Here is a 25,953-nt window from a genome sequence, read left to right as displayed (position 1 = left end):
CTCCCATATTCACCCTTTTCCTATATATCACCCAATGTTACGACCAGAAGTTTTCTGACTCATAATGCATTGGAGCTAGAAGAATATGAAGAGCATACAGACCAAGATTCTCTTAATCTCCTATCGACTCCTGGGAATTTACTATTCCAGCTCAGACTGAAATCTCTTTCCGATCTGCATCGGCTCCTTAGCGCGCAATTCATCGCTGAAGGCATATCATCGCCTGAGCTATCTTTTTGCTTCCAGTTGCCTACACTTGACGATGTATGCGAGTCTTCTCGTCGCTGTATTTATTTTAGAAATCCTTTCCCAAAACCTATCGAAGACAGAGGGCTCATATGGAACAGAAGAAACATCATTATAAAGCGCAAGCTTGCGGATCATCTTTTTCACATCTACGTGAGCGACTGCTTTGCACAATTAGATCATCCAGATCCCGCAGGCTTTCTCGAAAATTATTATCGTGGCAAACTCGAGCCAGCGCTCGTCCATACCGCTATTGCTTTCTCAGCTATTCATCTATTGCTAGCACATCCTCAATCGCCTGTAAAAAATCAGCTTCATTCAGCATTGAAGAACCTACTTACTCAGGCAAGGATTTCCTTGAGGGAGGTCTTCGATACTCCTTCGCCGCATGTAGTGCTCGCTTTTATCAATATGGGAAAGTGTATGTGCTGGCTTTCTCGAATTGACGAGGCATACACTTTCCACTCCCAATCTGTAGTGATGGCGTCCGCTCTTCAGATGGACAAAGACGATCCAAACGAGACGGATCCCGTAAAGATAGAATTTCGAAAAAGAATTTGGTAAGTATGGCATACAACATTGATTTTACCGCCTCATTTCATTCCATTTTTACTGAGCTTTATTTGTCACTACTGTTTCTTCTAAAGGACTCTAGTATGCAGTCGCGAAATATATTTTAGACTTTTATTTGACAAACCACCATTGATACCCCTAGACACTATTAGCAAATCACCCAAACCTACACTGAATTCGAATGACACCAAAATGTATAAACTATCGCTGGTAGAGAATGTTATTACTTGGGATCCCTAATATAATTCTAGCTTATTGACAAGTTTCGATAGGTTCGTTTCCTGACAGCTACTGTATACTATGTTGGTTTTTTAAAAATCTCCGATATTGATTGGTCTCTTCCCGATGTCATGGTTGCCCAGCAGCTTGTCAGCATTGCCTCTTTTTTGCAAAGAGATCTTAGTGAATATATTCATTATATCGGTGAGGACCATTTAGAAATTCGACTTGCCTACGGAATCAATAGCAACCTCTGGCCTCACTGGTGCGCAGTATGGCGGCAATTTATTCAATCAGAAGCCCCCTCCCGTAGATTTGAAACGGATTTGATGAAGAATTTACGGGCAAAGGGGTTTGATGAGTTTGTCAAAGTAGCTTTTCTTTCCACTTCTCTCCTATTGTGGCAGAGCCCTTAACATTTTTCTTCAATAGGGGTTAAATAACTGCATCCTTTCTCTACAGGAGGCCATCCGTAGAAAATGCTGGTGCAGAGAATATCCAACGATCGGCCCACAATTAATCTGTGAGAATAGCAAATTCATATCCCGCATACATCCTGATCCCATTGTACGACGCTCCATCTTTCAAAACTTAGTCCAGACCCTGCGGCTGACACAATCCAGTGAAGATAAGGGAGTCATCGAACAGTGGATAGCACATACGCTTGTAGGTGCTTTAGAGGAGATGAAGCCAGCCGTATTTTCAAAAGAAGAATTGGAGCGCATGAGTAAGCCTAAACCAAGGCCACTAGCGAAGAAGCAAAATGCGGGATAGCTGCCTATTATTTTAAATAAAATTTCAATCTCTATCTTCAACGATGAAGGACCGGTTGTAGAATGGGACGACATATGTGGGGAATCAAACTTTTTGAAAACTCTTAATAGCCACTGCAATTGAACTGTGGTGACTCTCTTGAGTACATTGTAGCTAGCAGAGCTAGTATGTATCATCTATCCATGTAAAGCCCATTAAATAAGACGGAAAATCTCATTGATTAGCTCTCCCCGATTTTGTTAATAAAAAGCAAGCTCCCTCCACTAATCAGTGCATAGAGCTTTCGAGAGGATAGTTAAATTTAAGATATGCACATGTCATAGTACCACTATACCGTGCGATGTTTCCAATGTGTTAACAAACTCCCAGGTGCGCTCTTGAGAAGAAAGCGGACCATTAAAAAAAAGAGAGAGAGAGAGAGAAAACAAAGATAAAATCATTGGAGTGGCAAAAAAATGAGCCTCTCTCGATCCTTCCATCATCACTAATTTGGTACGAATACAAGTGCCAGAACACATCATTGTGGCGTTGATTCGCTTCAATTCCCGGTGAAGGGATAGGATACTACGTCCTTACGGAGGGCACTGTACGGATTTGGAGGCTCGAGCATTGTTCGTTGCCGGATAGGGCGACATACTTTATCTTTCGCAGACGTCAGGTATATAAAATATTTGGAAGGTAAAGTGAGGCGCGGTAGCCTTTTACGCTCTACAGCCACTTTGGGTTTGAGGCACAATTGGTCAGTTACCATTTTCAATGACTTCACTAGAGTATTAAAAATATCCCCTCCAAACCAGTTGAAACTAGCTCGGTGGTCTATCCGATGCCTAATGTTAGAACTGAAAAGCCGATACAGAGGAGATATATTGTAACCTTCCTACAAACACTACACCTGACCTCATCCGTTAACAATATATTCATCCTCCGCGCATTCACATGCATGAATCAAAACTCTCGTTCTATAAACATCCCACTCTATTCCATTCTCTTTCGCATTTCACGGATGAATCTTCAAGTGGTTCGTTTCCAAGCTCATCGAAAAAAGGCGTTACCCAAGAAATCCAATATTTTTCGGAAAATTCTAATGCCAGCCAATTTCTCTTAACTGCTAATTCTTTGCGCTTCCAGCTCAAATTGAATTCTTATGCCAATCTGCTTCGCCTCCTAAGCGCAAAATTTCTCATTGAGGGCGAAGCTTTGCCCGATCTGCCTTTCCACCCTCAAAAACCCGAAATGGCTAATTTCCATCAACGCCCTCATCGATGTACCATCTTCAAATTGCATCATTTACCAAAACCAGTTGAAGACGAGATCTTCAAGGAGGTCGCAGCATCTCCCCCGGTCTATAAACTCGATAGGCTCGAAGCATATCTCTTTCATGTCTACCTAAGCGATTGTTTTGTGCACCTAAAGCACCCAGATCCAGCAGGCTTTCTCAAGAGTTACTACCGCAGCGAACTCGAGCCGGCGCTCGTCCATACTGCTATCGCTTTTTCGGCCATTCACCTGCTACTTACGCATCCACAAGCGCCTGTAAACAAGCAACTCCGTTGGGTCATAAAAGATATATTGGCACAAGCAAAATATTCATTGGAAGAGGTATTTGACGAGCCTTCTCCGGAAACGGTGCTTGCCTATCTCAATATGGATGTATGCATGCGCTGGCTTGCCCAGCTAGACAATGCATACAGGTACTATTCACAGGCTGCAATGATGGCCATTTCACTCAAGATGGACAGAGATGATCCAAATGAAAAGGATTTCTTACGCGTAGAATTCCGTAGAAGGATTTGGTTAGAATAGCCAAATTTTGGAGAGCAAATTTTTATTCTTCATTGATTGTGCTTTCCTCTAAGGTTTATGCTATGTAGACGTGGGCTTCATTTGAGCATTCGGCTTGGTAAACCAGTATTCATCAGCTTAGAAGCCGTTCGGAGGTCGCCCAAACCCTCATTCACCTCGAATGATAGTATAACGAACAGGACCATAATGGTAAACGAAATCCGAACCCTTATGTGGAGGGACTAAAATTGACAATAGGATATAATAACAGCTAATATTTATGGAGGAAATACAAGCTTTCTGCAAAATCATGGAACTCAGCAACATTGACTGGTCGCTCCCGGATGCTATCATTGCTCAGCACCTCATTAGTTATGCTGCATTTTTGCAGAGAGCCCGTGACCAAATTGACCAGTACTATAGTAGGAATACCCCGTGTAGAATATACTCTCACGAGTTCCACGCTAGTTTCTGGACTCAGTGGTGCGCGCTCTGGCGGCAGTTTATTAAGTCGGATGCACCTCCCGCGAGATTGGAGACGGATGCGATGCGAAGGTTGCGTGAGATGGCCCTCAAAGAGTTTGTCAAGGTATCGATCCAGTTTTCACTCGTTCCCCCTATTCACCAAACCTCACTTCCCCTCCCCCTTCCCAATCGTTTACAAATTCATATAATAGGGTTTATTCAATTGTTTCCATTCACTACAAGAAGTCATTCGAAGTCAGAATTGGTGTAAACATTATCCATATTTAGGGGTCGAGGTTGTCTGTGAGTACAGCACGTTCATAGCACACATGCACCCCGACCTCAGAATACAGAGGCAAGTTTTCAAAGAGCTGGCTCAGATTTTTGCCATACTACGCTCCCTCGAACCGAAGGGGATTATAGAAGGATGGCTTGAGTCCAAGGTTGGTGATACATTGGAGGTGATGAAGCCAATCGTGCTTACGAAAGAGGAGTTGGTCAACATGAGTAAGCCAAGATTAAAACGTCTGGCAATCAAGAAGAAAGAAGAATAGGTGCAATTGGATTCTCGAAAGAGATCATAAGGTTTCGAGATGTTTCTCGTGATGCCGATAGATAGGTAGAAATAGTATGAATGATCCGTGTCGTGGCTGTATGGAAGTGGTCTTCTAGTATTATCTCTGGGGTAGATATATAAATGGGCGGATGCTACTGTATATAGCCGATAGAGCACTCATATTGTATTCCATGCCGTATATATTAAGTGATTTTCTTTGTTTAGACAACCATTGGATGGAACATTTCACTGGATATTTAGTGTATATAAATCTATATTTATTTAACTGGTGCCATCATTATATTATAAGCTCTTGACATATTTGGTTAGCTGATGATGTGAGAAAAATCTCGGCAAGGATATGCATGCGATATTTGGAGTGAATCAATGGCCCAGTGGGGATTGCGAGGGGAATTTAGTTGTATCCTAGCTAAGACACTTACTAAGATAAGGGCAGCTGCTTTTATTGTCTGAAGAACTAGGGTGAGTTAAAGGTTTGGATATTCAACAGAATATTCGTTTTCAGTTTGAACTTTCTGACGACGAGAGCTTAAGCGAGAACCTTATTAGCTATCCATTTTCTCTCGCATTATTAATACACTAATTGGGGGAAGTATAGGCTAAGCGAATATGACCTTATGGAGAGGCTTGGTTGAATAAGGAGTCCGTTTGCGCCAGACGAGAATAATTCAGAGCAAGTTCTCTGAAATGAATATCAAGCACATCCTACTTGATGAGGTTAATGAGATTTCTTCCCAATTACTTGAAGTTGAAGAATTATTAGTTAAATTCAATCCTGCACCTTCATCCGACCTTGACCCCTCCGCCCGAGAAGGCATCGTCACTCCTACCGATTCTCCTCCGGCCTCCAAACCCTCGTCCACAAAAATTGTTAAGGCCCGAAATGCAAAACGAACGCAGGGGGAAGCAATAAGCCCATGCTTGGTACAATTTGGGTACGACTTGCGTTTTCAGTTAAGGCTCAATTCTCTAAGCGATCTTCATCGCCTCCTGAGTGCTCACCTAGTAATGGAAGGTGTAACCCCGCCGGAATTCGCTTCGATTTATCAACAGCACACTTACACGGAAGGCGATTCCGGAGACTTTCGATGTTCACTGATGAAGATACCCAATCCTAGCCCCTTCACTAGCAAGATTTTCAATCCGCCTGTCAAACCCGAGATCTTGAGCCGCCGACTTGAGACCTATCTCTTCCACGTCTACATCAGCGACTGCTGTTCGCTGATGCAGCACCCTGACAGGGCAGCCTTTCTCGAGAGTTACTACCGGGAGGAAATGGAGCCTGCGCTGCTTCATACGGCGGTGGCCATCTCAGCTCTCCACTTACTGTTTATGCATAGGAAAACTCCCGTGTCAAACCAGCTGCGCAGAGTCGTAGGAGAACTACTAGAGCGTGCCCGTTTGAGTTTGCAGGACGTGTTCGATATGCCATCCCCGCAGATTGTTCTTGCCTACCTCAATATGGAATGTTGCATGCGTGTGCTTATGCGAGAGGATGATGCGTACGCCTTTCACACACTAGCGGCCCTAATGGCATTGGCACTGAAAATGGACCGAGAAGATCCAAGTGAAGGCGACCCGATACAGAGGGAATTCCAAAGAAGAATATGGTTTGTTTTCCACCCATGTTACTTGTTCTCTTGCTTTTGCCTCTTCCCTTCCTCTACTAATACAGCCTACCTCTGTAGGTGCTTTCTTTGTAAAATGGAATTAATCCACGTGTTTGTGGGAGGAAAGCCATCGTTGATTGATTTTGACACCCTTCGGAATTCACCAAAAGGAACCCCTCACTCAGGGGACAGCGAAGTGTACAAGTCGTTTTTGGTAAATATTTTTTTCTTCAAAACCTTCCACTCTTTTCTTTGTTGGATGGGCTTCATCCGTACTTCCCCTCTGGGTTCCCATAGCGAAACTTCACCATGGAGGCGCAGTCTTTTACTCAACTCGCTAAATTCGTAGATATTAACTTTGAATTGCCTGATATCGCTATCACCCAGCATCTCATCAGCACCGCGGCATTTCTTCAGCGCGATCAACTCATCTCCATGCAAAGCAACAATAGAAGTAGCATGAGCCGCGTTCACGTCGGCTTCCGATTCTGGCTTCGGTGGTGCAACATGTGGCAGCAGTTTCTCAGGGCAGATATCGCATCCAACCGACATGACACCGAAATCCTGCAGCAGTTGCGGCACAAGGCGCTTGAGGAGTACGTCAAGGTAAAATCTGGGTTAGGGGGACGTTGTAGCACTCTCATGTCAAGTTTGAGAAGAGGCAAGCTGATGGCGTGTTGTTGCACTAGGGCTTAATGCATTCCACACTTCTCCTCCAAAAAGCGATCCGGAAACAAGACTGGTGCACGTGCTCTCACGCAGTACTTCACTACTACATGGTCTTTGAAATGCACAAATTTATCGTGCGCGTACATCCGAATCGTTCGGTGCGGCGCAAATGCTTCCGAGAGCTCATGATCACACTTCGCTTGTTACTCACGCTGGAATCCAAAGGAACCATGGAGCACTGGCTGATATGCCACACCGCTGAAACCCTAGAAGCCAACAAGTTATTGGTATTTACGAAGGAAGAGTTGGAGGCCATGAGACTATCAGAATTTAAGCCCCTTGCCGTGAGACGTGAAGGAAACCCTCTCTAACCACCCCGCATCCCACCTCGTTTGCACCGGAACTTTTCCGCACCTAACCTTTGTATATATCCTCTTGTACACGTACCTCTAGAATATTTGTGTACCCCTTCAAAGCAGCCTTTCTAGACGCCTCGTGGCATAGAGCGGGCGATGTGCCGTAAAGATTGGTCTGGTACGCCCCGCTTCCCATTACCCTGATAATCCGTTTGGCTTTGTATTGTGGCCTCTGGCATGAACTCTCGGGGCGCTGAATAAAGAAACTTTTCTCCTCCCCTTCCTCCGCCCAGCCTCCTACGAGATCCTGCGGACCACCAGTGTTTGGCTCTTCCCATCGCTTTCAGCCTGTATTTGAGTCAACCTGGGGGCTGATCTGTGTGATCAGACGCAGATGGTTCAGCACTATCTGGGAATAGGAACAAGCTGCACGAGTTTGCATAGACTCCTAGTATTTATTTTCTCTTTGTATTTCACTTCAGTATCTCCTAAATATCTCTCATAATCAGCTAGTCTCGAAACATCTTAAAAAATCGTGTATTTTTCCACTTTTCTTATCAATATATGTGCCACAAGTACTTGAGTTTTTCCAGGCTTCCAGGACATATCGCTGTAAAATTTGTTATTTGACTCTCTCGCAACCATGTATGGTCATCAGCATCTCTATTTTGATGCCGCGATTACCTAGAGATAACAAGTGCGTGAAATTTGGCCTCTCACTACTTGAAATATTGGTTGGCATTGAATACAATTTGACGAAAAAAAGGAGGGCTGGGTGAAGGTGGAACTACTCAGAGTTAGAGGAGAGGAATATTCGAGCCGGATATAGCTGCGTGAAGTCCATACCGGGAAAGAAGGGTTGTCTTTTCCGCAATGGTTACACTTGGATGCCAGAAAGACTAATGTCACAGAACTGGCTGAGAAAAGCAAATTTTGATAAGCACTGCCTATGCCTTCCTTGGTATTTTTGGGGCGACCACAGACGAAAGTCCTTGGAGAGATGATTCTTAGAGAAAAATTTACATTTATTGAGGACACACATATGACTTACACTCACTTAACTCGTTCGCCACTGTTTCACACTTGCTGTCTCAGCATCCCACTGAGCCCGCAACACTGCTCTCATTATATTTGCACACCTACGCATAGACAAATTTCGGCCCGGCAGCTCAGCCGCTCTGAATAGAGTTCTTTGGGATAGTTTTCACGGGGTCAGGAGGAGACAATGATTAGATGTAGATAACCGATGGCGGAAGACCCCAAGGAACCTGTAAAATGCAACCCTCGTAGCGGGCAGGATTCCATTAAGACACCTCGGTGGGGATGGTTGGGGTTTCAAGGGCACTAGGAAAGAGGCACGACTTCGTGAGTGGGGAGGGAGAAGAGAGAAGAGGCACGAGAGGATCTCTTACTTAGCTCGTCTAGTCCTTCGCATTTTTTTTTTCCTTGGAGGCGAACTAACACTGATCTTCGAGAAAGGGAATGGCTAGAGCCTAGCCACCTCTCTCCCGTACCATTATCTAAGGATCACACAGATGGAGGCACAATTGCCTCGTTGCCTTATTATTCTCAACCTGTGCATCAGCTAGCCAATTTAAGAAACGAGTTTCCGCAGAAAATTTTTTCTAGCGAAAAAGCACACACAAGAGCATCCCTTGTAACCCGCATACCTGCACCAGTTAATTGCCTGCCCAGCTTCCCAAGGAATCGCTTGGGTTCACGGCAAGCTTGTGCTAGCCTTTGCCGAGCACATGCCTTGCTCCAATTTATCACATGTGTCCATTAGCTCTATGAGCCGGGAATCCATTAACCCTTTCTCAAGCGAGCCGCGAAGCCCGAGAACCCTGCTGTATTCCCCTTTAAGCTCTGTGCTTACAGGGGCAGAGCGCTGGAAGCGAAGCAAGCTTTTGGACCAGCAGCAATTAACAAGTAGGACGTATTAACAATGCACCAGGCCCATATTGCTTGCTTGGCTGATTTACTACTGCAATAGGCCTAGAAGTGGAGGCGATGGCCAATGGTTCCAATGTAACCGTCGGCGCAGACTTGAGACGAGGCTCGGCCCAAATCATGGGCAAGTTACCGCATGCTCCGCACCAGCATCGTCCTGTCATGAGCCGCTGTGATAGGCGTCTGTCCTCTTGATAGTCCAATGGAGAGAGAAGGCAAGAGAGAAATCCCGGACATTGAGAGAGGATGGCTGTACGACAAGAGGGGAAATTTTCACATCAAATAGCCTTCTGCACAGACGCTATTGTAGCGTAGCGCACGAACACAAGCTTCAAGAACGAATAGTTTTAGAACGCGGGTCCAAAATTGAAAAATTTACAAAAAAGGCAGTTCCTCGGGAACCTTAAATCGATTAATTAATGCAAATTCAAAAATAATTACCCACTTAATTTCCCTTCGGGTCTAGCTCTCTATCCAAGGAAATGCATCCAATCCCACCGGCGAAATGAGCATGGGGAACAATTACGAGGACAAGCTACTCGACTTCCTGTCGCAAATGTCCGAGATGGAGGAGATGCTTGATGATCTCAAGCATCTGACTTCCAGATCATCTCGGCAATCTAATGACCCCCATTCCCACCATGGTCCTTCGCAAACCTCACGGGAGGCCAGATCGGTTCATGCTGTTAGGCACGCCGCACACGATCTAGGCTACTCCAGTCTCTACTTCAGAGGCCATGATGTGCGGTTCCAGCTGAGGCTGAAAACCCTGGGCGACCTTCACCGCCTACTTAGCGCACATTTGATACTGGATGGGATAGTTCCACCCAATTTCCAGCCTCTGCTTGAACAGCCGGCTTTTGCGAAACAGGAGCCACCGCAGTATAATTGCAGCCTCATGAAGCTAACGTACCCAAGGCCTCTGCGGGACAAGATTTTGGAGCTCCCCACCAAACCCGCCGCTCTCAGTAGAAAACTCCTAGATTACCTCTTCCACATCTACTCCAGCGAGTGCTGCATCACCCTTCGGCACCCGGATCCAGCGGGATTCCTTGAAAGCTACTACAACGATGAAATTGAGCCTCCGCTTCTCCACGTGGCCTTTGCTTTTGCAGCCATGCACTTGATCTTTACCCGCAAGGCCACCCCTATCTTGAAACAAGTACGCGGCGTAGTAGGTGAATTGCTGGAAAATGCGCGCTTAAGCCTAGAAGATGCCTTTGATAAGCCATCGCCCCAGAGTGTACTGGCATTCTTGAGCATGCACTCTTGTGTGCGAATCTTGTCGCGAATTGAGGAAGGGCAGGCCTACCTTCAACAATCCGTCCTGATGGCACTGGCGCTGGGCATGGACAAAGATGGTCTGGAGCAGCCGACTGACGATGTGCAAGTAGTGTTTCGGAAGAGAGTCTGGTGGTTACGGCATTCCTTTTGCTCCTTTTTGGATCTGATTGACTAATTCTCCCATGCCTCTCCCTCAGGTGTTTGTTGTGTAAATTTGAGCTCATGAACATTTTCAACTCTTGCCAGCCGCCGTTGATTCAACCGGAGCTGGCTCGGAGAACGGTCATAGCAGAAAGGAGTCAGACACATAATCTTTCCCTGGTGCGTAGCCTCTGATCCAAGACATGCGATTCTGGATAGATCCCCCTGACATGTTTGTTCTCCAAGCTCAATTTTACGCTAGATATTATACTGGCCTTGAGTGGTGCCCGCATCACCAACATAGACTGGTCCCTCCCCGACATAAATATTGTCCACCACCTTATCAACACCACCGCATTTCTGCAGAGGGAGCCATTCAGCTTCATGCAAGCAACCAGCGCCAGCTTCCAACGCTATCGAATATCCATTACCGATATGAAAAGCATCTTCTGGATGATCTGGTGCAACGTTTGGTTGCAATTTCTCAAATTGGATGTGCCCCCAGGACGGTTGGAGACTGAGGCGATGCAGCAACTGCAAGCTAAAGCGCTTGATGAGTACATCAAGGTAGGGCTTGCACGGGTGAAATATTCACATGAGCATTCCAGATCTACGGCCGAGATTGATTCGTATTGAATTGCCAATGGTAGGGAGTGTTCAATTTGACTGCGCTTCTGCAGACAGCCATCAACCCTCAGGGATTCGCGCCTTCTCCATTTTTATACAACATAACCAATTGTGAGAAGCTCAAATTCATAGCTAGCATCCACCCAGACAGGGCAATGAAGCGCCGATGTTTCCAGGAGCTAGCCAGAATTATTCACCTGCTGCGCTCAATCCCAAATAGGGGTTTAATGGAGCAGTGGATTTTGAAGGAGGCAGTGGAGACGTTCGAGGAGATGAAGCCGATTCTGTATACGAGAGAGGAATTAGAGGCCCTCTCGACAGCCAAGCCAAGGCCCCTTGCCATCAGAAGGAATTAAGGGGCACACCCCTATCTGTTTCTCAACCCATCCCATCCATGCATGACAACTTGTCGCATTCTCTTATATCCATTTCACGGGATTTCAATTTTCATGCTAGTCCTCTTAGGTACTGAGAGGGATCAAAAATATATTTTCCGCTGTTGCCTAGAGCTTGGATTGATTAAAGGATCTAATAACTGTCCTAATTCTAAGAAAAACTCTATTTTTATTGCTTACTCTTCTTTGGGCCAATCGTTGCCATTGCGCGGATAGAGGCCGCAGATAGTAAGGGGCTTTAGCAGAGGCTATGAATAACTTGCACCAAAAAGTAGCCTCCGCTCTCTCTTCCCCTTCCGTTCCATCCCAACATTGCTATGCGCAATGGCGCAACTTACTGTCCCGGATGCCATCGTCAATGGCCTCTCCATTCTATGTGCCCTGACCATGATTATACTGGTTCTCTACTTGTGCAATCGCAAACCCGAAACGGCGAAAACACCCTCCGTCTACCTCTCCCTCTGGATAGGACTTGCTGAATTGCTCCGGGCTGTCTTCTTCATCCTCCGCTCTTTACACTCGACATTTGGCCGTCATTTGGTAAATTATCCGTGGCTCGTCCGTATCTTTTTCTGGTCGAAATTCTCGTTCCCATTGTGGCATGCATTCTTGACGGTGTGCATTGCCCTTGATTTGCATTTTACATTTTTGCTGAAAACGGATGCAAAATGGATGCAGCATTCGTATTTCCCCCTGTCGACTTTCTCCGCAATCATAATTACTATTCCAGCACTTGCTATGGGCTCCATAAGCTGGGAAGAAAAAAGAGTAGGTCCTAATTACATATATTGGCTGGCCTGAATCCATTTTTCTTACTGAATATACATCAACTATACAGCACTATTTCAAAGACAGTTGGACTTTCCTCCAACGCCTTCTCTTTGAGTTGCTTGGACAGGACCTTTGGATAGCGCTAAGCATCGTGTACAGCCTCGGAGTCATTATCGCGGTGGCAACTCGAGTGAGGCGAGAAATGAGCATGCATAAACCAGGGAGCGCGGAGCTGCGTGTCATTATGCCCGTCCTATTCAATGCTCTATTCCCCGTGGTGATCATTATTACTCGGGTAAGTCGAGGGTTGGCCAAGCCCATTTTCCGTCGCTATAGTATTATATCGGCTCGGGATCGCTTACGCCTCTTTGATATCTCTAGCCAGCTCAGATAGTGACAGTATGGCTGTATATTGCTGGGATCAGTTCTGGCTCCTATTTTAAATCTACTCTCCGGGCTGCAAATATTCTCAGCGGCCTCACGGGCGTCCTTAACCTCTTCGTCTTCTTATTTCATCCAGTGGTGCGTCGTGCACTTCAGGGGTCTAATTCACCCTATGACATTAGCACGAACGATGAAAGTAATTATCCACGCCATATGGCAGAAAAACACAAAGATATGGATCCTCATGAGCCCATAGAAGCTTACATGCACGCGCGTGAACCCGCCTTCTTCCGTCCTCCGTCGGAACAGTATGGGTATCCCTATGAGGACACCGCGTACGGTGATCCCGCCACTATGGCAAAGAATATTGGGCAGGCGGTTCCAATGCATCCATCGGAACATATCGAGTATGATTACGACAAGATAGAAATGCAAGGCAATCACGGGAATTATCCCAATTATATTCAAAAAGAGGGGGGCAACCTTGGAATGGAGCAAGACTATACGATCGATTCAAGTGGAAGATCTGAATCTATTCAAAGTGCACGCCTACGGAGGTCTTAAGTTATAGTGTAGAACAATCTCAATCCGAACCATCCTCTAGATAACCTCTATTTATATCCATTGCTATACTCCTGTATTAAAAAATCGATTGTTTTCTTTTCTCTATATTGTCTTCCTTTTTTAAATCATATCGACCGCAGTCCGAGCTTGTTTTTGGCCGTGGATTACGTTTGACCAATTTTTCTTCTCGAAAAATCATTGAGCGTGGATCTAGTGGCGGAGATCTCTGAGTGGGCTTGAGCATAAGAAGCCTACGCTAATTTTAGTTTGGAACGGTCTATTTTCCACTTCTTCGTTTTTCGTCTGGGGTTAGAGCTAATCCGTAACCATGGCTTCGCATGAATCATTTTACAAGTACCGAGAGCGTGAGAACGACACGTCAAGTGACGAAGAGTACGGAAAGAAAGGAAAAAAGGACAAGGGAGAGAAGCGTGATAAGGATAAGCATGATAAACATGAAAAGCACGAAAAGCATGATAAGTATGATAAACATGAGAAGTACGAGAAGTATGATAAGCACGACAAGCACGACAAGCACGACAAGCACGACAAGCACGACAAGCACGAAAAGTCCTACAAAGATAAGGACAAGGAAAAGGAAAAGAAAAAAGATGATAAAGGCAAATGCGAGCGCGGTGACAAGGACAAGCACAAAGATGAGAAGCGAAGTTCGGCCGAGTATCAGAGGTCCGAGTATCAGAGGTCTGATTATCCCCCCCGGAATCCCCAGCATCCATCCCACTATGGTAATCCGGAGGGATACCGGCAACCCAACCCACCTTCTACCGGGTCATATCAACAGGCCTATCCCACTAACACCTGCAGCTCTCAATACGGCCCTCCTCAAGGCTATCCTTCGGCGCCGTCTCCGCTTGGCCCTGCAACGTCGCTTGCCCCTGCACCTGTTCCAGGACAGAATCCCCTTGGACCAGCGTACACCATGCCTAGTGATTACGGAATGCGGCCTCCCCCCCCATTCACTCCCCCCTCTGCCGCCACACATCAGCCACCGGTTGGCTTGCAGCACCCTCCCACCCAACATCAACCAATGCCCCAATTCCCGCAGACTCAACACCAGCCGCAAACCTATAATCCACCTGTTTCCCATCCACCCCCGCAAGGGGTCCTTTGTGGGCCTCTGCTCCGATATGAGAATACACGCCAAGGGAATACCTGGGTCGGTTCGGTTTTGTTGGTCTCCAGGTTTCCGGCCAATGCACCCCCCTATCTTACCGTATCCGAGGATAATGGTCGTCAAGTGTTCCAAACGCAAGCTCAAGCCATTGACACGTATAGTGGTGCGACTTTTTGGCGCTTTGCCCTTGAGCTGCCCCTGCTTGACATTGAGCGTCGTGTGAGCTACTCGATTAACAATGGGCCCAAGAACGCGTTCTTTTTGCCCGCCAGAGGTCAGAACTTTAGGTGGCTATTCTATAGCTGCAATGGATTTAGTTCTGACGTGAAGCCTGAGGTAGCGGAGAGTATGGGCGGTGCTGACCCTCTGGTACTATACATGTTTTTGTTTTCTTTTTCTTTTTCTCAATAATACTAACCCGTATTATCCTGTCTCATGCAGTGGAACGACTTCTTTGCTAAGCATGCACGGTCGCCTTTCCATGTCATGGTCGGTGGAGGCGACCAACTTTACTGTGATAGCATTCTCGAAGAGCCAGTGCTGCGCGAGGAATGGCTGAGCGTTCATGACGTGAACGCGCAAAAAGTCGTCCCTGTTTCAGACAGATTGCGCAAGGCTTTAGAGGATTATTACTTCAACCAGTATTGCAAATGCTTTTCTACTGGATTGTATGCGACTGCGCTGGCACAGGTGCCGACGGTGAATATGTGGGATGACCACGTGAGTAGTTATGCTCCCTCCCCTGAAAACCTATGTTTCTGATATCTTTCTCACCATTGCTGCTCTAGGATATTATTGATGGGTATGGATCCTATCCCGAATCGCTGCAAGACTCTCTCGTTATGAAAGGTGAGTGAATCCTTTCCAACGACCCCCTTGATGTTGGCAGATATTCATGCTCATTCCCGACTTTTACATTTAGCTATTGGTACCATTGCCACTCGCTTTTATCTCCTATTCCAGCATCACACGACCGATGCGCTGGCGCCCCGTCACGGATTCTACAGCGCAGGTCGCGGACATAGTATTTTAACCACTCTCGGACCCGAGGTCGCTCTCCTTGCACTGGATGCGCGCGGCGAGCGAACAAAGTCTCAAATTTGCTCTCCTGCTACCTACGATGCAACCTTCTATAAGCTCTATAATGAGCTACCACGAGGCACTCGCCACGTGTTTATCTGTCTGGGAGTGCCGATTATCTATCCTCCGCTCTCTTTTGCCGAGTCGATCATGGAAAAGGTTGCGCCTTTGAAAAACCTGGAGGTGTTTAAGGCGGGCCAGCGCTCAGGGGTGTTCGAAGGAATTGTGAACCAGTTGAATGCGGATCCAGAGTTGCTAGATGACTTGTCTGGTAAGAGAAGCACTAAATTGTGGATGGCCATATTGGATGGCGCCTAATATCATTAGGTATTTTCATCCAGATCACTGGACGGCTGGCCCTCACCAGGCTGAGCGCAAAGGCTTCCTCGAGAAGCTTCAGCTCTTCTCCAGAGACCGAGGAGTCCGCGTCAGTTTCATCTCCGGCGATGTCCACTGTTGCACTGCCGGAAAGTTGCGCAGCGCTCAACCTATTCCCGAGGAAAGGGATGCCAACTTGATCTATCAGATTGTATCAAGCGGCATCGTGAATGTGTAAGTTATTATTTTTTGTGGGCATTTTACTAGGAGTTGTTTTAATGGCTCTGGTACTAATCTGCCGCGTTTGTCGGCTTCTTTTTGATCCTGAAGCCCTCCCCCTAATGGATTGATCCAGGTGCTCCACGTTCAATCGCGTCAGTATCAGCTCAATCCCAACGTGGTTGAGGAGATGATCGAGCTATTTACGACCGATGTGAACGACCAGCCCCAGCAGCTACAAAAGCTTGTGAATCGGCGCAACTATGCGACTGTTGAGCCGCTCAACGATGGGTCAGTCGCCGTCAGCATCTGTGTGGAGAAAGATCGGAACTTGGGCCATCGAGACACCAAGCCCTACCGGTTGGTGGTTCCGAAGTTGAGTTTGTGAACCAGGGACTTGAGCTCTAACTTTAAAGCTAAAGGATTCTAACTTTTATTTTTTGATTGCCATGTTTATCGTTTCACTTATTTCAATATCAAGAAGGAATGGGTGGACAGGAATTTCTCATGATTCTTTTTTATTGATATTTTTATTTGTTATCTTAAACAACGGAAAAAGTGGAGATAATACCGCGGAGAAATATGGAAGCCTCTATGAAGATAAAAAACAATCCCAGTCTTTGATATATCTCTGTTTCCGGTATGAAATAGAAAACATACTAAAGCACACATATACACGCACACACACATAGCCACAAACTACTCTAAATATAAAGGGGAGGAGGGGGGGAGAGAGAAAGTCTATTGAAAAATGAAGAAGAAGCAAGAGAAACATGGAAATGTTGTACAAAAAAATATATGGACCGTTTTACAATATATCAGCGTATATACTTTGTATATCTAGGTCACTGGTTAGAGTCCTCAGCAAACACCGCGGGGAATTCTAAAGCTCTCCACCCGCTCACCTCCGCCCCAAGGGTCTCCGCCCACCACACGCGCTCCCATGCCTAGGCCGCGCTTGGCAAAACCCTTCCAGATTTCGCATTGATTTTCGCCCCCCGTCAGCAACTTGTCGGCCTGCAGGATGGCGTCGCGCGCATCGGTGAATTCTGGACGACACGGCTGCAGTTTCATCCCATCCAGCACGAGCTGAAGCATCAGTGTGTTGCCACTGCCGAGGATGTGCTCGCGAACGGCGGTGGCATTCGTGGTGGGGGGAGGGAACCACTCCGGGTTGAAGTGGTGTTTGTCCACGAGGTTCCAGTACACTTCGTAGAGCATGTTGGCCCACACCGCTCCCTTGGCATGGACTCCCCAGTAGCCGGGCTTGTTCATGGTCCCATATGTTTCAGGGTTGGTTTTCTTGCTCGTCGAATACTAAAGGACAAGAGTAGCCCCGGGTTGGTTGTTGGTAGAGAGGAAATAGGAAAAAAAAAAAGCCAAAAGGTTACCTTGTATTTGCGGATCCCTTGCCCACCATTCGCATATTCGCCCATTCCAAATTCTACGGTGCTATTGAACTCGGGCCGCATGCGGAGAATCGTGGCAATGAAATCACCCCATCCCTCGCCCATGCCCCCGGACTCTCCCCACCCCAGGCAACCCGAGTTTGCGGGGCCTCCTGTCAGGCGGTTGCTAATTCCGTGGGTATATTCGTGGACGATGATCCCCGCCTCGAGGTCTCCATCGCGCAATGGATCGGTTTCGTCCCACAAATACATGCGCATTTTGCCGCGCATGCCGTCTGGGGGCGTGGCAAAGTTAGCATTATCGAAGCCGGAACCGTCTTGAGCATTTGCGATCACCGCGTCCCCCTCCTCGCCCCCAAGGCCATAGTTGTTCTCCTGGAAGTTTCCGGCCTCCTCGTTGAACCCGTACCGATAGGAGAGATCGTGCATCTAGAAATGAGAGCAAGACAGGGTTAGAGGAGAGGGGGAATTCAAGCACAACTGTCCAGAAAAAAGCTCACCATATTGTTCCAGTAAAATAGGTTGGTGACCGCTGCATCCAGATACGTCTTTGGATCCTTTTTCAGGTCCAAGGGAAAGTCAAACCGTAGGGCAGCACCCCCCTCAGGTCGATAGTTGTTCAGCCACCGGCTGGATCCCTCGTGGTTCTCGTGAGCGTATACATTGTTTCCAACCGTCGTGGAGTAGTTGCGCAGGTACTGTGTGTGCCAGCCAAGAGGCGAGGCAATGACGTCGTTAGGATCGTGCAAGAGCTGCCTGGGACCCTCGAGAGGATCGTTTTCTCCAAGCGGATAGACGTTGTAGCTTGCATCAGCAACCCAATCCACCAACGATAATACATCACCGGTGCGTGCGCTAACATAGCCCTGGATCCAGTTGGAGTCCAGCTCCGGTATCACCTCCCATGCTCGCTCTAGTCCATGCTGAGTTTGAATGAAGCAGCGTCGAGCTGGAATGGGAGAGAGGGCTTGGGGAGCAGAGAGGAGGATGGCCGGGTCCCCTTTAAGTGAAGGGATAGTATGGGTCTGAATCGTCGACAAGTCCAGCTTTAGGCCTAGATGGTCGTAGAGCGAAATAAGCGCCTCCTCGGCCGAGATAAGGCGTGAGCGGCTCGACGAGTGTTTGATCCCAATCACGTATTGATAGATCTTCGTGACGGAATGGAACCATCCTTTACTCTAGCGTAGAATACGGCATAAGCAAACATAGGACACAAAGCGGAGGTCATTATACTTACCGGCTGCTCCAAATCCTCTACGAATCGATTCCCAGGGTAGAACGAGTTACCGTAGGACACCACCCGCCCAGAACCATCCACGTTTATGTTGATGTCACCGTTTGCAACTTCAAGGCCGTCGATTCTCTGACGTAAATACACATGGGTGACACCATTGTGGTTGGAACGATAGGAATTCTTCACAACAAATTCAGAATTAGTCAGCTGCTCGCGGGCAAAATGCAGTGCTATCTCAAGAGGGTTGGCCCGAAGCGAAGAGGAGAAAGCTGCTGGACCCATTGCCGTGGCAAAGGTACTGTGCGAGAGACGGGGACCGAAGCCTCGCACGGGCAGGCGGCCCGCTTGGATGGCGGTGGTCAGGTGGATGAAGATCAGATAAAGTGAGAGTATGGAGGAGAGCATGTGGAAAGGGGTAGAAGAGAGAGAAGGATGAGGAAGAATCTACAAAAGCAAGGGAAACAAAAGCGAAGGCGAGATTCTAGACTCTATAAACGGAGGTATCCACGGATGAGCCGTGAAGGAAAATCAATGAATGGGTCGGCAAATGAGCGTATTATATATAAAAAAAGAGCAGGAGATAAAGCAACTGTGACTCTTCCTATCAGCAGTTCGGCCTACATATTCGCAATCCCGATCCCTCTCCTGAAATTGCTGAAAAATAGACGGCCTTTGCATAAAAAGCTAGATCATGTGAGCAATCAAAGTTTATTGAAAATTGACACAATGCAACTGAAACAAAATAAGCCGCAGTGAAGCACGTCATTGCACTCTTTTTTCTTGGTGCATATCATGGCTGATCCCTCTTTGACAGCATCGTCTTTGCGAGCGGTGAGCCCGGCCACTTGGATATATGGAGTAAATAATGCACAGATGACCTGAAAGAGTCTAATTCCGTGGCCCCAACTCTCCCCTTCCACTCTAGATTTGCATTGTTGAGTATTTAATCCACGCGTTCTGACTACAATAGTCGCCCAAGGCTCCGTTCTCATAATGGAATAAGGGGAAAAGAATCAAGTTGGGTATTTGCAAACACATTATTCCAGAAACCATAAAAAGATAGAAGGAGGATTCGAGGTGTGCGCTGGTATCGAAACGAATGCTGTAGGATACGAGAGTACTCACTATGGCAGCCATGGAAAACGATTAAGCGTAGTAGGCTTGTGCGCCCAGTAACCATGCACATGATTGCTCTGATATGAATGGATCCCCTTCCAAAGCAAGTTACAGTTTAAATCCTTAGTTGATATGGAGTATGCCATCGCTCTCTATATAGCTCTAGCTCCAAACAACCTACAGCATATATCCCCTTACGCCATCGAAATATAATTTCCAAGCCTTGGATATAGACCGCGTGAGACACTATTTCTGCCAAAGTTTAGAATAAGCATATACTGTATGTACAAAAAAAAAGGCATCCAAAAACAAGAATAAATTAATATACAGACGTGGTGGACATAGTAATTCAACAATAATTCAACAATACCTTCTTAAAGAGATAATAATCAATATTTGAGGGCATCTCTGAATCATGTCACTCCCGTTACTGCTTTTCCATCAATTATTCAGTGTATATGTTGTACCCTTCTTGTAATTTTGAGGAAGTGACTTAGAAGGATTTACTTCAACTGTAATTTTGCAGTCACACTATTCTACTCCATATTCCATATTCCTCTTTTCAGCTGTAGCATTTTTTAATTATATTCCATCCCCCCATGCCGACCCCTACATCAATAGATAACCCCCTTGATGCTCTCCCAGGTATCCTCTCTTCATCTGACCCGCTAGATAGAATCCGATTTGACCCAGTCGACTATCTCAACGAGCTCTTTCCCAACGATCTCACTGGGCTAGAGGATGCAATGCACGACTTCGATGAGCGCATTGTGCAGATGGAAGAAGAAACCCGTGAATACACCCGAGCCCATCGAGGAAAAGATGGAGAATTAAAAGATACACAGGATGCCATACAGGTAATACGTTTTTCAACTCTCGCGTTGCGACTCACCTGACAATGCTTTCAAAATAGCAACTCTTTCAGCGAATCGGTCATATAAAGGAAAAGGCTGGTCGAGCAGAGCAAATGGTGCAGGATATTACGAGCGAAATCAAAGCATTAGATTACGCAAAACGACACCTAACAATATCGATTACAACGATAAAACGATTGCAGATGCTGGGTTAGTTTTAGAATATTATTTAGCCACTTGGTTAGGCTTTCATTATATTCCTTTTCAAATTAGTAACGGCGGTCGAGCAGCTCAAAATAATGTCGCAGCAAAAGCACTATAAAGAAGTGAGCCGGCTCCTTCAGGTAAACATAAATTACTGGCAAAATTATGATCTTTGATGTAATCATTTTTCCTTTCGTAATAGGCCGTTTTCGAGTTGAGCGAATATTTTACCTCATTTCGCAATATATCTTCCATCGGCACTCTGCTCTCCTCCTTGAATGAGATCCAAGAGGAGCTCAGAACGCAGACGTTTGAGGATTTTGAAAAGGGGTAACTAGAAATTTTTTGAAATCATGATTCCTTTATTTATAAGGCGTCTTTTGACTAGATTCAGCAAAGATGGTACTTTAGTTGAGGGTAAAAAGAATTTGTTACAAAGTGCATGCCTAGTAGTTGACGTATTGGGAGACGAAGCAAGGTTAAAAATATTACAATCAGCATCTTGGGTATATAGATATGAAGTAACCTGCCTTTTTTTTGGACATGCTAGAAATAAGATCATGGACTGGTATTCCCAGCTGCAACTCCAGGATTACCAAGCCATTTTTCGACCAAACGAGGAGGTGTCCGAATTGGATAATGTCTCGCGACGCTACGCTTGGTTAAGGCGGATGTTAAAAGCCTGTGACGAAGACCATTCGGATATATTTCCAGCGTCATGGAAGATCCAGGAGAGGGTGTGCGAAAAGTTTTGTGACATTACAAGGTGACCCCAGGATATTCTTTCTCAGTATTCCATTTGCCTTGACAGCGAATTTCCTATTCTCTTTAGTGGAAACTTGTCGGAACAACTCTCCCGTTCCTCGACTATGGATGTTAAAGTGCTTCTCCGTGCATTGCAGTTAACAATTGAATTTGAGAATCAGCTGGCAAGAAGGTTTACTCGGATGGTAGCTACTCATTTTGAAAATGTTCCGTGACCCTCTTGTCTAACCTTTCATTGTGTAGGATGTATCACAAGTCATGACAGAGACTCAAGAGGAGTTCGAGCACGGCTTCACTAAACGCATTTCTGCTTGTTTTGATCCCTATCTTGGAATATTTGTGGATGTGGAGGATAAGTACGGGAATTTTCTTTTGGCGTTGTCTTGAATAATTTAGGAGACTAACCTGGTTTATCCTTGTGTGCCAGAACACTCGCCGAAATGATAACATCCTATAAAATTAATCCCATCTCTGAAGAGGACGCGAGCATGTCTGTTCTCAGCTCGAGCACCGATCTCTTCTATTTCTATCGCGAAACAATCCAGCGCTGCGCTAAACTATCTAACCGAAAACCATTTTACGACCTCTCACTCACTCTTAGCAAATGGCTTCGAGTATATGCGAACGACGTCTTGATAGGGAAGTTGACGAGGGATGAGCGCCGCACGCCTACTCCAGAGGAGCTGAGAGTCATATGTCTAGTGTTAAATACTGCAGACTACTGTTTTAACACGACGTCTCAGGTGAGATATCATTTCGACGGTATAGATGAAACAATAACCTTAATTTCACTCTTATTAATAGCTGGAGGAAAAACTCAAACAAAAAATATCAGATGAATATAAAGAACAGATTGATTTAGAGAAGGAGCGAGAGGTTTTCCTAGAGTGAGAACTGCGTCGAACGAATCCCTTATGTCATCCAATGATTTCTAATATGTTTCTGCATGATTAGGGCGGCCTCTTCTTGCATCCGCGCTCTGGTCCGTGGTATCGAGCAGTGTTACGAGCCCGCTCTCTCAGCAATGGCGCGCATCCCATGGGCTCAGCTAGAGCTTGTGGGTGACCAATCCGACTACGTGAGTATTTTCCAAAGCACACTTTCAAGCTGTGCGGTGGTGGTTCGAAGGACCATTTCCAATAATCGATATTTCCGTAATTTTTGCGATAAATTTGTCGAGTAATGATCGTGATCCCCCTCTTGATATAAATCCTACCATTCCCTATTGATGAATGGATGTTTGACTAGGTCTTTCGTCAACAAATATCTTGGTAATATGATGAAATGCCGCCCCATTTCCGAGGTCGGAGCTGAGCAGATGCTCTTAGATGCACACGCTCTGAAGACAACCCTCTTAGAGATGACGTCCATGGGGGCTGATAATCCCGCCCCCCCACCCTCAACGTAAGTTCCGAACTTGGGTTAATTCGTAAATTACTAATAGACCTTAACCACTTCTTTAACTAAAGGTTCGTGAAGCATGTGGAGCGTAGCATGCGCAAAATCGATACGCTCCTGAAGGTGGTGCTCACTCCCCCTGATCCCCCCGAAGGTATCGTGGAGAACTATATTTATTTGATTGGAGACAAAAATTCAGGCAATTTCCAGAAAATATTGGAGTTAAAAGTATATATGCTCGTTTTGGCTCGTGAAACAATCAGCCGCTAAAACAACCATTTCTTTTCCTTCAAAGGGCTTGAAAAAATCCGAACAATCATCCCTCATCGACACTTTTCAGCAACGCACATCTGGCCTCAATATCAGCGACTGCTCCCCACTCATGGCATCCATACAGATCACCCCCGCTTCGTCATTGGCACCGTCGTCCTTGGCCTTTGCCGCGACAAACGCTTTCACACTCGGCACGGCGTCCGAACTGGGTGATCGATCCACCTCACCGCCCCCGGGCAGCAGTGCTGGTTCTAGCAATAAGGCCGCCCGATTTAATGACCTGCGAAAGTTTGTTCTGGCGGGGATGAATATTCGCAAGCAGGAAAACAGTGTGAATCTCGGGCTGGGCAAACACAATCGACAATTATCCTTAACCTCTTTGTCGAACTCTTTCGCCTCTTTAGGTGAAAAGAAGGACTGACGGCTATATCCATGTTGCGTTTGTAAAATTGGAAGACTTTTATGTAAAAAGTAACAAAAAGAAAACAGAAATAAAACTATAAAGATAACACAACAGTCATTTCAAGCATAATTCACAGTATTAATAAGGCAAGCATTTAAAATAATCAAGCCATGTTTATGATTTCATTTCGATATGAGAATAACCCAAGCCAAAACGAAGTAAAAGAGGAAGAGAGGATAGGATGCGAGCGCGCGACGGTTAGTAAGGTGTGAACCGGAGAGGAAGTTGAGGGATGCTATTCCACAGAAGATACAGGTAAATTTTTACCAGCTGAAAAAGGCAAAAATATATCTATACCATAGGAGGCCCACACGTAGGTTGCAATAACGATTGGGAGTCGAATGAAGAAGGAGAAAAAGAAGAGCGAAAAAATGGCTGCGACGACCAGAGGGAAGAGACAGTAGCCAAGTACACAAACCGATTGGAAAAAGGAACTAAACGAATTGAATGGTTAGGCCAAAACCAAGGTGGATGTTGATAAGAAAAGAAAAAAGAAATTACACAGCTCCTCCTAATAGCTTCGCATTAAGCGTGACAATTGCAGCACCACACCACACTATTACAAAAACCCCAGTGAAAACAAGCACGGACTGTGATGGAGGAGCAGTGATGCTCAAAATTCTAAATAAATGGAAGAGGAATTAGATTAGCTCGGAATGGCGAAAATTCTTTGAATAGCTGTTAGCGTACATGGCAAGTGATAGACAAAGGAACAATGGGCCCCATAGATCCCCTAACAATCAGAAATTAAGCCAATGATTTCGAAACAGTATATCGATTGATACTTACAATCTTTCAGGACCTCGGGTCTTCCCTTTGGATGAAGTACCTGACGAATCTTTTCGCCAATACTTCTTAAATCGCGCATCTAGCACAGAAAATATGAATTAACATAAACAAGTATATCAACGACGCTTGGGTTTCAAACTAACAATAGTTGTGGTCACAGGCTCATCGAGAGTGTCCGCAACAGGACCGGTAGTGTATCGTGCGTTTGGATCCGTCCTTGTCGCAGCCCCTATAACGCCGCTAACTACTGCAGGTTGCATATTAGGCTTTGAGGCAACTCCGGCAGTCGCGAGATCAAGATCATCCGCATCAATTGCTACATGTTCGGGTGGCATCTCCACATCAAGCTCCGTCGTAAGTGGAGATGCAAAAGGATTGTTATACTGATTAGCTGACATTCTCTAATTTATTTTTTTTGGTGTATATCTAAAATATTTTTATTTCTTGTCATTTTGTCCGCGTTTTGTGGCCAATGCAAGTCACAATTTTCTCGCAGTCTTTCCGGGGCAACCTTTAATAATTCTTCCTGGAGATTTAAGCTGAGAGAAATATACACAGAAGTCCTCTAAGAAATAAAGCGTTCTGGCTCGCGTGTTATTGACTTTACCAACACGGTCAGAATGAATGGACGTGATGCTTGAGTTTGTTTCAACCCATCGCAATATGAAAGTCGTTAATAGAACTACTTCAAATCAATTCCTAATAATTCCTATTTTCCAGTATTTAGGCTGGCCTTTTTGACAAGATATATTATTAGTAGAAATAAATATCCAACATATCATTTAACTTTTGATAAAAAATATATCATTTATTTTATATGTAAACATTCCCCAAGAGGAAAACTTATTTCTCATATACTGCCTGATGGTATTTGATAGAATTGTTTACATCGTAGAGGGTGGTTGATGTTACGAAAAGAAAATTTTGGAGAAGTAAATACAAGAGGCAGAATCATTCACAAGTTTCTTAATCGCGAATAATGAGAGTGTGCATGCTCGTCTCGAGAATGCAACTCATGTTGAGTGCAAGCATAAAAATTAGGGTGCATATATCAAAATTAACCTTAGGATGTTGAGGCCTGAGGGCAAGATGGAACAAAGAATAATAAATATTCATTCTCAGAGCGACAAAAATAGTGAAAAAGAAATGTGACGACAGCTGCAGGATTTGAACCTGCGCGGGCAGTGCCCATATGATTTCGAGTCATACACCTTAACCACTCGGTCAAGCTGTCCAGACGAATACAGCGTGAAATTCGACTCGAACAACACATCATATAGCTAAAATTCAGTTTTTTTTTTCTTTTTTC

At 45.6% G+C, this 25,953-nt stretch overlaps 11 protein-coding genes and 1 non-coding gene across 12 annotated transcripts; 8 read left to right on the top strand and 4 right to left on the bottom strand.

Annotated features, from left to right (window-relative positions):
• Positions 1 to 657: 657 nt before the first annotated feature.
• On the top strand, positions 658 to 1,812 carry VTP21DRAFT_5646 (uncharacterized protein; the record flags this gene model as incomplete). The annotated part of the gene is made up of 4 exons (XM_069396190.1): positions 658 to 806; positions 894 to 1,029; positions 1,092 to 1,409; positions 1,471 to 1,812. The coding sequence occupies 4 exons, from the start codon at positions 658 to 660 to the stop codon at positions 1,810 to 1,812; spliced, it is 945 nt and encodes a 314-aa protein (XP_069247727.1).
• A 936-nt stretch (positions 1,813 to 2,748) lies between these two features.
• On the top strand, positions 2,749 to 4,613 carry VTP21DRAFT_5645 (uncharacterized protein; the record flags this gene model as incomplete). The annotated part of the gene is made up of 4 exons (XM_069396189.1): positions 2,749 to 3,605; positions 3,669 to 3,804; positions 3,866 to 4,183; positions 4,272 to 4,613. The coding sequence occupies 4 exons, from the start codon at positions 2,749 to 2,751 to the stop codon at positions 4,611 to 4,613; spliced, it is 1,653 nt and encodes a 550-aa protein (XP_069247726.1).
• A 710-nt stretch (positions 4,614 to 5,323) lies between these two features.
• On the top strand, positions 5,324 to 7,286 carry VTP21DRAFT_5644 (uncharacterized protein; the record flags this gene model as incomplete). The annotated part of the gene is made up of 4 exons (XM_069396188.1): positions 5,324 to 6,246; positions 6,325 to 6,460; positions 6,544 to 6,852; positions 6,936 to 7,286. The coding sequence occupies 4 exons, from the start codon at positions 5,324 to 5,326 to the stop codon at positions 7,284 to 7,286; spliced, it is 1,719 nt and encodes a 572-aa protein (XP_069247725.1).
• A 43-nt stretch (positions 7,287 to 7,329) lies between these two features.
• Positions 7,330 to 7,713, bottom strand: VTP21DRAFT_5643 (uncharacterized protein; the record flags this gene model as incomplete). The annotated part of the gene is made up of 2 exons (XM_069396187.1): positions 7,330 to 7,578; positions 7,636 to 7,713. The coding sequence occupies 2 exons, from the start codon at positions 7,711 to 7,713 to the stop codon at positions 7,330 to 7,332; spliced, it is 327 nt and encodes a 108-aa protein (XP_069247724.1).
• A 1,348-nt stretch (positions 7,714 to 9,061) lies between these two features.
• On the top strand, positions 9,062 to 9,416 carry VTP21DRAFT_5642 (uncharacterized protein; the record flags this gene model as incomplete). The annotated part of the gene is made up of 2 exons (XM_069396186.1): positions 9,062 to 9,200; positions 9,265 to 9,416. The coding sequence occupies 2 exons, from the start codon at positions 9,062 to 9,064 to the stop codon at positions 9,414 to 9,416; spliced, it is 291 nt and encodes a 96-aa protein (XP_069247723.1).
• Positions 9,417 to 9,726: 310 nt separating this feature from the next.
• Positions 9,727 to 11,629, top strand: VTP21DRAFT_5641 (uncharacterized protein; the record flags this gene model as incomplete). Its single annotated transcript, XM_069396185.1, has 4 exons — positions 9,727 to 10,634; positions 10,703 to 10,826; positions 10,893 to 11,213; positions 11,297 to 11,629. 4 exons carry the CDS (start codon positions 9,727 to 9,729, stop codon positions 11,627 to 11,629), a joined length of 1,686 nt encoding a protein of 561 aa, XP_069247722.1.
• A 363-nt stretch (positions 11,630 to 11,992) lies between these two features.
• Positions 11,993 to 13,387, top strand: VTP21DRAFT_5640 (uncharacterized protein; the record flags this gene model as incomplete). Its single annotated transcript, XM_069396184.1, has 3 exons — positions 11,993 to 12,436; positions 12,507 to 12,734; positions 12,821 to 13,387. 3 exons carry the CDS (start codon positions 11,993 to 11,995, stop codon positions 13,385 to 13,387), a joined length of 1,239 nt encoding a protein of 412 aa, XP_069247721.1.
• A 328-nt stretch (positions 13,388 to 13,715) lies between these two features.
• On the top strand, positions 13,716 to 16,527 carry VTP21DRAFT_5639 (uncharacterized protein; the record flags this gene model as incomplete). Its single annotated transcript, XM_069396182.1, has 6 exons — positions 13,716 to 14,891; positions 14,964 to 15,242; positions 15,311 to 15,371; positions 15,445 to 15,873; positions 15,944 to 16,154; positions 16,251 to 16,527. 6 exons carry the CDS (start codon positions 13,716 to 13,718, stop codon positions 16,525 to 16,527), a joined length of 2,433 nt encoding a protein of 810 aa, XP_069247720.1.
• Positions 16,528 to 17,000: 473 nt separating this feature from the next.
• VTP21DRAFT_5638 (uncharacterized protein) lies at positions 17,001 to 19,187 on the bottom strand (the record flags this gene model as incomplete). The annotated part of the gene is made up of 4 exons (XM_069396181.1): positions 17,001 to 17,456; positions 17,531 to 17,977; positions 18,049 to 18,726; positions 18,786 to 19,187. 4 exons carry the CDS (start codon positions 19,185 to 19,187, stop codon positions 17,001 to 17,003), a joined length of 1,983 nt encoding a protein of 660 aa, XP_069247719.1.
• Positions 19,188 to 20,497: 1,310 nt separating this feature from the next.
• Positions 20,498 to 23,813, top strand: VTP21DRAFT_5637 (uncharacterized protein; the record flags this gene model as incomplete). The annotated part of the gene is made up of 14 exons (XM_069396180.1): positions 20,498 to 20,755; positions 20,812 to 20,962; positions 21,026 to 21,096; positions 21,159 to 21,286; positions 21,345 to 21,434; positions 21,507 to 21,722; positions 21,789 to 21,906; positions 21,965 to 22,077; positions 22,149 to 22,464; positions 22,526 to 22,608; positions 22,676 to 22,900; positions 22,970 to 23,125; positions 23,191 to 23,347; positions 23,415 to 23,813. The coding sequence occupies 14 exons, from the start codon at positions 20,498 to 20,500 to the stop codon at positions 23,811 to 23,813; spliced, it is 2,481 nt and encodes an 826-aa protein (XP_069247718.1).
• A 164-nt stretch (positions 23,814 to 23,977) lies between these two features.
• On the bottom strand, positions 23,978 to 25,042 carry VTP21DRAFT_5636 (uncharacterized protein; the record flags this gene model as incomplete). The annotated part of the gene is made up of 6 exons (XM_069396179.1): positions 23,978 to 24,090; positions 24,153 to 24,289; positions 24,357 to 24,476; positions 24,546 to 24,588; positions 24,645 to 24,723; positions 24,788 to 25,042. The coding sequence occupies 6 exons, from the start codon at positions 25,040 to 25,042 to the stop codon at positions 23,978 to 23,980; spliced, it is 747 nt and encodes a 248-aa protein (XP_069247717.1).
• Positions 25,043 to 25,796: 754 nt separating this feature from the next.
• On the bottom strand, positions 25,797 to 25,878 carry VTP21DRAFT_t233. Its single transcript has one exon. It is a non-coding gene; the product is annotated as a tRNA-Ser (tRNA).
• Between the last annotated feature and the right edge of the window lie 75 nt (positions 25,879 to 25,953).

This window comes from Calcarisporiella thermophila (genome assembly GCF_041956535.1).
Source record: "Calcarisporiella thermophila strain CBS 279.70 unplaced genomic scaffold VTP21scaffold_23, whole genome shotgun sequence".
Lineage (NCBI taxonomy): Eukaryota > Fungi > Calcarisporiellomycota > Calcarisporiellomycetes > Calcarisporiellales > Calcarisporiellaceae > Calcarisporiella > Calcarisporiella thermophila.
This window is presented reverse-complemented; position numbering and strand designations above follow the sequence as displayed.